Below are 9,757 nucleotides of genomic sequence, written 5' to 3'. Positions count from 1 at the left end.
ACGATGTGTGTGCCCAGTTTATTTTTTTCTATTTCTTTTTTTTGGGGGGGGTCGTGGTGGTGGTGGTGGTAATCCAAAGGGGGGCCCAGAAGAAAATCTTTGGGAACCACTGGCCTAGTCAAAGTCCAGACAGAAATCTAATATTGACTGTGTGGCAAAAAGTTGAAAATGGATGCTCAGAGAAGCTCTCCATCCAGTCTGACTGAGTTTGAGCTCCAGATCAAATAGATTCGTAGATCTGCTAGGATGGTGAAATCATTCGCTGTAACAACAGTAGTTTCTAAGAAACACTTACTGATGCAAATCCAGACCTTATTTGTTATAGATTTTATTTGTAAAAGTTTGTGAAAACTGAGTAGGATTTTCTTTCCACTTCATTTGTTGATCTTTAACTTGTCCTCCCCCTGAAACACATTACCATATAGGTGCTAATGTGAGGTATGGGAAAGTTTATACAACTCAGCTCAACCCACATAAAACTATTTATATTATTTATTCTACAGCTCAAGAAATACCTGGTGTCAAAGTTGGAAATTGTATAACAAGCTGTGTCACATTAGTTGAACAGCAGATCCTACACAATCTCATTAAGTTCCTTATCAAAATAAGTGAATTTATAATGAAAAACAAAGCATTGGATTTTTGTTTTTATTGCATTAACAACATATTCAATAATACATTGCAAACACTGCATAATTTATATACTTAATACCAAAGGCATGAACACAACAAGCATTCTCTAACAAGCTGTGTACAACATAAATCACATATGCATTCTTAAGAAGCTTAATTTTGCATAGAAAAGGGGTTGCTATAAATATTCCACAGGAATCAACAAAAGTAAGTCCATGATGAACTACAGATGATTCAGTACATGCCTGTGTAATTCATACATACCTAAACAGATAGCTTACATTCTAGATATACTCTTTTGGGTCAGCTTCACACCAGTGGCTTAGCCTTTTGTATTGCAGAGCTGCAAATTAATAACTCTGCAGGTTGTTTTTAGGTCTTGTTTATTCAAAGGAGGAGAATTAAACAGCCATAACTTGAAACATATAACTTGCAAATGGCAAGATTATGTCGTTACAAACATCCTCAGTTGCGTTGCTAATCCACGATTAGCTTTATAAACATTCTTTCTATTTTCTTTCAAAGTAAATACAAGACAGTAAAAATGCTATTAGCTATTTAGTTTTTATAAATAGAAATAGAATATTGTTAGGTAGATGTCGTCATGTTGTTTAAGCTGCAATGCATTCTGGGTAAATGACATATGCTAGTTCCAAGCAAGTAAAGAAAAAACAATCCACTGCACTTTGTTTCAAAGTTTGAAGCAGTGTTGCACCGATACCGATACCAGTATCGGGCGGGGCCCCGATCCAGCACTAAAATGGTGGTATCGGCGAGTACCAACAAATAGGGCACGATACCATTTTGAGAGCCAAAAGTTTATTCAACTATTGTCGCCCATTCCAGATAGGCAATAAAAGGTTCTACTGGATTAACTTTGTATTAGTAAGGTAGGCACCAGCTTGACAAAGCCATGATGGTAATTATTTTACATCCAAGTAGTACGCAGTTCTTCATAAATACACACACACATCAATTTCAAACAGATAGTATCGGTATAGTATCGATATTAGCCATACTGCATAGCCAGGTATCGGTATCGGGGACAAAAAATGGCATCGGTGCAACACTAGTTTGAAGACATTTCGCTTCCCATCTAGGAAGCTTTTTCAATTCAAAATGTCAGAATTAGCGTTGAGTTTGAGGCTTTATAGAGCGGACCAAAAACTAAGCCTTGTTTTGGATCAGAAAACATGCAATTTGAACTAGACGAATGGGTCCACCCATTAAGAATTTCGGTCGTTTTGGTTCTTTGTTAGCCTGTAATACCCAATACCTGTCTATGCCTCTGAAAGGGGGTCGCTCGATGGAGTTGTTGGCGTGGCGGAAATTTTGTAGCTACCGCTACACATATGCTAGGTGTTGTAGCACTAGCTCAATCCAGCCAAAACACTAATGAATGTTAAAGCTTTTCTGTTTAAACTGGAGCGCCCTGAAAGGACCTAACAGGTCATCAACCCAGCATGCATTGCAAAGGGAAAAAATGGCGACCTCCATGGTGGAAAAATAGAACCAAAAATATATAATATTCAAATAATACCATGTTTTTATCTCAAATTACAATTTTATAAATTATTAAGAAAATTACAACATCCTTAGCCCAGCCTGTGTAGCAAGTGGTTGATCCCTTTTAATCGTTCACTACTTTTTTTAGCAGTTTGCATCTGTAAAGGCTATGCCTTGGAGCTGGTGAGAAGCTGTACATGGATTACTACCACAGTGAAGTACAGATAACATATAACGCTTTCCTCCACACAATGATACTTCAATAACCAGTGTTCTGCTGTGTACTCTATGAAAAAGCCACATCTCTTTTCTTTTTCTTTTGGCCCTTCTGTTTTTAGCCTATTTTTGTTAACTGGAAATCTCTTTTAAGAGGCGAACATATTTACTCTAAGCAGCACGTAAGAATTTATTTTTCAATATGGCAAAAAAATCTCAACATAACTATAATAATATAGTACCAAAAAGGGGATTTCTGGCATTAAGATGTGTTGAAGTTACACAAATTAAATATTGTCTTTAAGTCTGACTTAATCCCAATTTATATTTATGTTTGTAGATTTTTTTTTTAAAATTCAGTATGAAATTCTCTTTTTATAGAACATAAGGATGTGAGAATTCAGCTCAGACTAATGACAATACGTAAACAAAACATACATGTGTCCGCTTTAAATAAAAAGATAAAGCCAACAAGGAAGCAAGTTGGCAGTTATAGTAAAGGCTTGATTAAAAATGCTCTGCCTCAAGTCCTTATTGCAGCATTGATCAATTTAACTCCCCCAGATGAGCATGATTATAGTCCGTGGAAAGAAAATTCCCTCTATTAACTGACACATGACTTTAAGTGGATGCAGCACTTTCATCCTTCAACAGGCCCTCCTAAAGAGAATGACCATTTTAAAAAAACGGTAAATGTGAGCCTAAATATGATGTTACAACAGCTGCTGTCTCCTAAAATGCAGTCTGCTCAATGTGGGCACCATGTCTCCTGTTTTATTCATGAGTCATATTGCCTGCAGCTCTCTGGAAGTTTCAACTCAAAAGCTAAAAGCAAATGAGCGACTGGCCTTTACAGTTCTGCTAAGATCAATCTTTTGGAGGAATACGGTTATCCGTATTCAGAGGCTGGAGGTCCTGCCACCAGCTTGCTGTAGCCTGACAAGGCCCCCAAGTCTATGTACAAAGAGCCCTTCCTCCGTAAGTGGCCAGAGTCTTCAGAGTAAAGAGAGGATTCTGTAGAGAGAGAGAGAGAAAAAAAAAGTAAGCAACTATTATGAGTGGTGTGTCTAATGACGATTCTAAGCTCCGCCCCAAAATGCTTACCCTGCGTGGTGTCGTGGTGCTGACTAGGCTGCTGCTGCAACATGTGGGTGGCTTCCTCCAGAGCTGAGTCAAGGCTCCAGCAGCGGGGCTGATCTTCCCTGGGAGGATTCAGGGCCTCGTCCTTCAGAAGCTCGGACGCAGAACTCCGCAGGGTGGGGTTCCTCTCTAGGGCCCGCTCCAAAAACGCCCGCATTACTGCACTGCAGTCCTCCGGTATGTCCTCCAGAGGCGGCGCCTGCTTGTGGATCTGTTTGCACACACAGATAAAAGATAACTCACTAAAACCGCAAGAGAGAAGCAAACTTTAGATGCAGCTGGTGCACAGATGTTCAAAACCACTGTGCCGGCAGCTGTGATAAACTAAGCAACCTGTTTGATGAGGTCAAGGCAAAAACAGAACAAGTTAAAGTAAAACTCAGACTGTTGAAGTAATTCTAACCAATGCTTCTCCATGACGAGTTTCATGGGGAAGTGAGTAACTGAAAAAAAAAAATATTGTTCTAAAAAAGTCAAGTATCCATTTAAGAAACAGAACCATGCAATGGAACACTATTTAAAAAAGCCGAAGCACTGTTGACTCACATCATGTGCAAAGGTTAAAACTGCTCTTATCTCCTCAACATCTAGACTGGAATCCCAAAGCTCATTAATGGAAAGTGACGTCAATGTAGCAAATACTTTCTCTTAATACATTTTGTCGTCACTTTCTTTCCCTGCATTTACTGAAATATGTACTGATAGCAAAATTTGATTATTGGTAAACGTATCTCTTAGCAAAGGGGTCTGAAAGCTTTACAATCCAAAGAGTTTCATTGCATTCAGCTCAGACAAACAACTTAAGTGCAACAAATGTTATAGGACTTATTCACATACTGCAATCATTTATATGAAAGTGCATTTTTCATAAAATGCATGTATTTTCACTTAATTTGAACAGGTAGGTAAGACAATGCAGGAATGCAATAAGATTATTTATGTTTAACATTAAAAAAAGAACCCTATTATCTTATTTCAAGGGCATAATATCTAAGTATTTTATCTCAAGGCAAGAAATAATCATTTCATTAGCTGATCATCTTATTTACTTGCTCATATTAAGGCAAAGGACACTTATTTTAAGACCTTTATACTTGATTTTTATATCACTGATCGTGATTATTCATGAATATCTAAGGAAATTACTATTACAAGGGTTAAAAATAAAGAAAATTAAGTTTTCGCAGAAAAAAAAAGGTTTGTTTTCCGAGAACAAGCAAACTGTCATAAGATGTTGATATATTTTTTGAGAATTATATATAAAAATTTACTTATGACAAGAAAAAAGATCTAAAACAAATATTAAAGCTACTTTTACTGTCATATGTCCTGGAAAACAAAAAAAGCTGTTTAGTTTTAGACTCAAACTGTGACAAGAAGATGGATGAGCATGCATTTCCTTTGGATGGTGAAATATTAACCCTAAACAACATAGTATGGTTGCTGCAGAACCTGGTCTAGAAAAACTCATTACTACCGGTAATTTAGAATCTGTCTGATAAAAAACGTGATAATAAAGCCTGAAATTTGCTTTGTCAGGTGTAATTGCACATAAAACTTAAATTACAGAAAGTTTGAGATGACCTATGCCCTAAGGTAGGTAGATTTTAGTACCATTATAATCAAACTGTATTATATCACACCACTGATTCTGCATGTAAAGACCTTTTTTCCATGATGTTAGTAAATATCTGCAAGGATTTCTATAGAAACAGAGCAAAGAGTTCTAGAAAAACAACCTTCTCTTTTCAGCATGATACAAGATGAAAGGACATGTAGAGGTGCCCCCATCATTGGTTTTAAAACCAAGCTTGTTTCATCGTTGTTTGCTACATGCCGCACAACCACAAAACATCCCACCTGGCCTCAAACAACCCCTACTGACCTCTGTCACGCAAATAATCTTGTGTGACACTAAAACAAAAAATCTTTTGGGTTTAGTGACGTTCATTCTATGTTTTGACTAACTTTGGGTTGATCAAACACCTGTCTGATTCGTCCACTTGAGATGTCAATACTTTTGACCGCCTGTTTTGCCTGTTCTAGATGTCTGTAATATACTTTTTTTTCTTCCCTCAAGCAGGTATTTTGTAATGTCAAGGTTCCCTGGAGTCTTTCGCTTGATCCAAACACCACAGCATCCTTGCGGTTAGCATAGGAAGCTCCTAACGTTCCCAGTCCTCGCTAGGAGCAATATGGCCGCCTATAATCCTTTGCATGACAGAATGTTTTGGCACATCCCAGCTCACGGAGTATAACAAAATGGAACGATTGCTTCAGTTGTGTACACTTTCTGACATATGCTAAGGTGCACACATGCATATGTTTGATATTATAAAGTTGAGTTTTAGCACTTTGTTCAGTTTGTTTTTGTTTTTTGTAGTTCTTTTCCAGAAGTCTGTAGTCCCAATTTGACCAGTGTCATTCTTGCTTGTGTCTACTGTGTAATAACGTCTGTAGGGTTGAAGGTTGCCTGGAGTCCAGAGATCCTTTTCTACCCTGGATTGTTCTCCTATTGTTGACCCAGCGAAAGGTGAAAGGTTACGGCTAGGAACAGGAGGTAGAGCAACATGTATTCAGATCTTTATCTCACTAGATCTTCTGCCCACTCCATACAACTTGGAAGTACATTGATCCATACTAGACACTTTTGGCTAACTGACTGTTCTAGATCTATCATTTTCTTGTAAATTGCATTATTTACATACCAATTGTGTAACAGACTTTGCCCAAACCCTTCTGACTGAGTCGTTTACTTATTGTCTGTCAGTGATTACCTGACAAAAACGGGACAATAAATGCTACTCACAATGTAGAGGTAAGATGGGTAGGCGGTTCGTGGGTACCTCCTGACCCAAGGAGGGCTAGCGGTCTGCATGTGGATTATGGTTGTGCCAAGGCTGTAGATGTCCGTCTTGGTGTTATGTCCTCGGCACAGAACCAGTTCTGGACTCATGTACATCTGTTTGATATGAACAGGGGGATAAAACAACAGATGTTGGTATGAGAAACAAATGACAAAGTGAGAAAGGAAAGTTGTTCATCATTTACTAAGCATTTATCTTTCTGACAATCAGAGAGACGGCAAACAGGAAGTGTCCTCTTACACAAGAAGGGGCTTTCTGTAACAAACAAGCTAACCTTTAGGCCCACGCTCTGTGTAAATGTGTGTTTGTGTGTCAAAGTGCAATGCAGCCGGTTGGCCTGAGAGTGAAGGCCAAACACAGCAGCCAAATTCATCTTTGTCTCTGTTGGAAATTCCAGCTTGCTCTCCCCCTGTTAATGTGTGTCTGAGCCACTCGGTGTATTTGCAGGCTCACTCTCTGTTATTATTGCCACAGAGTGTCTGCCCTGGGACTTTCCGCAAGCCCAACTGTAAGAGCCTCAGTGTGCACATGTGACACACATAATAGGCCAAAACATTTGAAAAGCAAAAAGGAGCGCAGGTTGTGGGAAAAAACGCGAATGAGAAATCCCTGGGATTACTCCTAAAATGTCCTGCAGCTTAGAGCAAAGCATCCTGGACGGACCCAAACTGTTTTATTAGTAGCTGCTGTTTGCTATGCAGCAACTCTTGGCAGCCCCTGATCCCCAGCTTTAGAGCTTGGAAAGGACAGACAAGTGCTGACAAGTCCCTAGACCAATTAGTAAAAACTTTTTTGGGGAAAAAACAAGTCTGAGTCAGAAACGACATGACTGCTGACTGTTCTAGTAAACAAACATCAAGTTTGATTCGAGGAAGCAGCACTAAAAGGCTGTGTTCACAAGAATCTGATGCTTGCATCCTGTAAGGCTGCGTCAGGCCTTTTTGACTTGTGTTTTTTCTTGTTCGTTTCATACCTCTGTTCCTCTGAGGTCTCTGGGGGTGTATACATCCTCTGTCATCTGCACTGTCAGACCAAAGTCCACCAGGACGGCCTTGTCCGACATTAGGACGATGTTACTGGCTGAGGAGAAAAAAAACAACGATTCAGGAACGTAAATTTGACAGATTTTCTTTTCTTTCAGTTTCAGCTTTTTGCTGCACAGTATGTAAGCTAACTACAGCCCTGGAATGTGTTTGTCCTGATTTAAAATGAGAACAAGGTAGGGTGTGTCAAAGGAATGCATAGGAGGAAGTTAAATTAATAGTTCAGCAAAATCTTTTTGCAAAAAAAAAGAGTCCTTGTTAGAAAAGAAAACTGATAGCAGCAGAGAATTTCCACTGTTTGATCTCTCAAGGCATCCGGCCTAACAGAGCTTTGGTTCCAGTTGCAATGAGTGCAGCTGCTTTATCAGATTTATTCTTAGTGTTCAGTGTTGACCAGCAATAAGAGTACATCTTCATGACAAGAATGACTCACAAGAAAACTTATCTGAGGGTAAATCTTTAGGCTCCATTACATCATTTCCTTTATTGCTAATTAGTCCCTGAACAGCATGAACCTGCTGCACGTCGACCAAATAAAAAAAAAAAACATTTCCTCTTTCTCTTACGTTTGATGTCATGATGGATAACATTGTGTGAATGCAGATACTCCAGCGCCCGCAGGACCTGCTTGGCCACCCAGATGATCTCAAACTCCCTCATGGGTCCACAGCTGTCCAGCTTCTCCAGGACCGAGCCGCTTTCCCCAGCTTCCATGAACAGGTGGACGTTCTGGTCCCAGAGCACGGCGCCATACAGCTCGGCGATGTTCTCATGGCGGAATCGGGCCTGGAACTCCACATCAGCTGCTTTAAAATGCTCAATGGGGATCTGCAAGGAAATGATCAAATGTAAAATAAAAATCATTGTCAGGACATACCGGTACCTATTTGTGTAATTTAGGAAATAATGCAATGTTTTGCTAAATATACTTGGAATAATATGAAAGATTATGTAGTCTGGTAAATGTTTTGTTGTGTTAGAGAATCTGGTTTAAATAGAAACTTGCTTACTTTGAGTTAACTAAATCCTCATTTATGCTTGCCGTGTCTGCAATGTTTACACCAGGCAGACAGCTTTACTCGGAAAAACATGGCGGATGCCAAAAAAATAAACAAAAAAAGAAGGAGTGTGGTCTAGTGGTTAAGGACATTGCACTTGGAATCCAGAGGTTCTGAGTTCATGTCCCACAGGCTGACACTCTGGGTCCCTGAGCAAGACCATTAACCCCACAATGGCTGCCCACTGCTCCCCAAGGGGATGAGTTAAGTGCAGAGTTTTAAGTTTTGTTACTCTGTACTTGTGACAGTGTAATAACAATAAAAGAAAGCTGAAAAAAGTAGCTCCTACCACCAAATCTTTGCAAGGATAAATTAGTCAACACATTGAGAATAGAAGAGACTTAAAAAACAGATGTTTTCTACTTCTACAGATAGATTATTAGGTACACAGGGAAAAGCCACATTACAGAGCCACACAATTCTGACTTTTTTTTTCTCATTTCTGCACAGAAAATACCCTTATCAGGCATAAACTAGCCCTAAATAAGTAACGCCCAATTGTACTGCAAAGCTCCATATTTTATACCAACCATAGAAAAGTGTTTTTTTTACACTGATTAGCAGAAGGATGCTAAGCAAGGTCACCTTAGCTTGGTTTGGCAACAACTCAATGACACTTTGCAATTGTTCTCCAAATTTGGAGCTTCATAATTCCAAGTAAACGTAACATGAAAAGTCCCAAGAACTCTGAATGTCTTTGAAGGTTAAAGGTTCCACACTAACTGGACTTCACGAACTAAAATGTCAACATGTTCTCTTGTTCCCTACGCTGCACTTCTCCTTTTGTTTTCTAACTTACATCACAACTTAAAACCTTTTTTCTTCAAATACTGTAGAAATTTTTAAACAGTGTTCCATAACAGTTTTCCCTAGTATTTATGCAAATCCTCTAGTTTATGCTTAGAGAAAAACAAATGTAGCTAAACAACATGTGCACTATATGCTTAACAAGCAGTTTGAAAAAAAGGAATTGCACTAACTGCAGTAAAACATTTTTACTGAGATATTTATGTTTCTGTATAGGTTATCAATTATAGTTTAAATACTTTGACGCAGTGATACATAAAACATTTATGTTGCTAGTAATGGTTAAAATAGTCAGAACATAATAAACTGAGCATACAATAAAAATAACTTGCAGGTAGAACAGAATGAGTTTTATACCTCTGACACAACTAGAGCAACAACTTTTCAGCTATCCATGCAGGTAAAACTAGGGATGCACGATATTGGGATTTTGGCCGATATCCGATATGCCGATATTTTAAAACTCATGTAGCCGATAACCGATATC

At 38.8% G+C, this 9,757-nt stretch overlaps 1 protein-coding gene across 1 annotated transcript in view; it reads right to left on the bottom strand.

The window, feature by feature from the left end:
* Nucleotides 1–2,709: 2,709 nt before the first annotated feature.
* The window catches only part of map3k8 (mitogen-activated protein kinase kinase kinase 8), a 9,509-nt gene continuing 2,461 nt past the window's right edge, over nt 2,710–9,757 (bottom strand). The window contains exons 4-8 of the mRNA XM_015375525.1: nt 7,972–8,233; nt 7,336–7,442; nt 6,305–6,457; nt 3,460–3,706; nt 2,710–3,369 (exon numbers count right to left, since the gene is read on the bottom strand). Coding sequence (XP_015231011.1) covers nt 3,245–3,369; nt 3,460–3,706; nt 6,305–6,457; nt 7,336–7,442; nt 7,972–8,233 — 894 coding nt within the window. The 3' untranslated portion in view covers nt 2,710–3,244. The remainder of the gene's footprint in view (nt 3,370–3,459; nt 3,707–6,304; nt 6,458–7,335; nt 7,443–7,971; nt 8,234–9,757) is intronic.

This window comes from Cyprinodon variegatus, unplaced genomic scaffold (genome assembly GCF_000732505.1).
Source record: "Cyprinodon variegatus isolate N-32 unplaced genomic scaffold, C_variegatus-1.0 Scaffold120, whole genome shotgun sequence".
Taxonomy (NCBI): domain Eukaryota; kingdom Metazoa; phylum Chordata; class Actinopteri; order Cyprinodontiformes; family Cyprinodontidae; genus Cyprinodon; species Cyprinodon variegatus.
The sequence above is the reverse complement of the archived record's forward strand: the minus strand, read 5'-3'. Positions and strand labels throughout refer to the sequence as shown.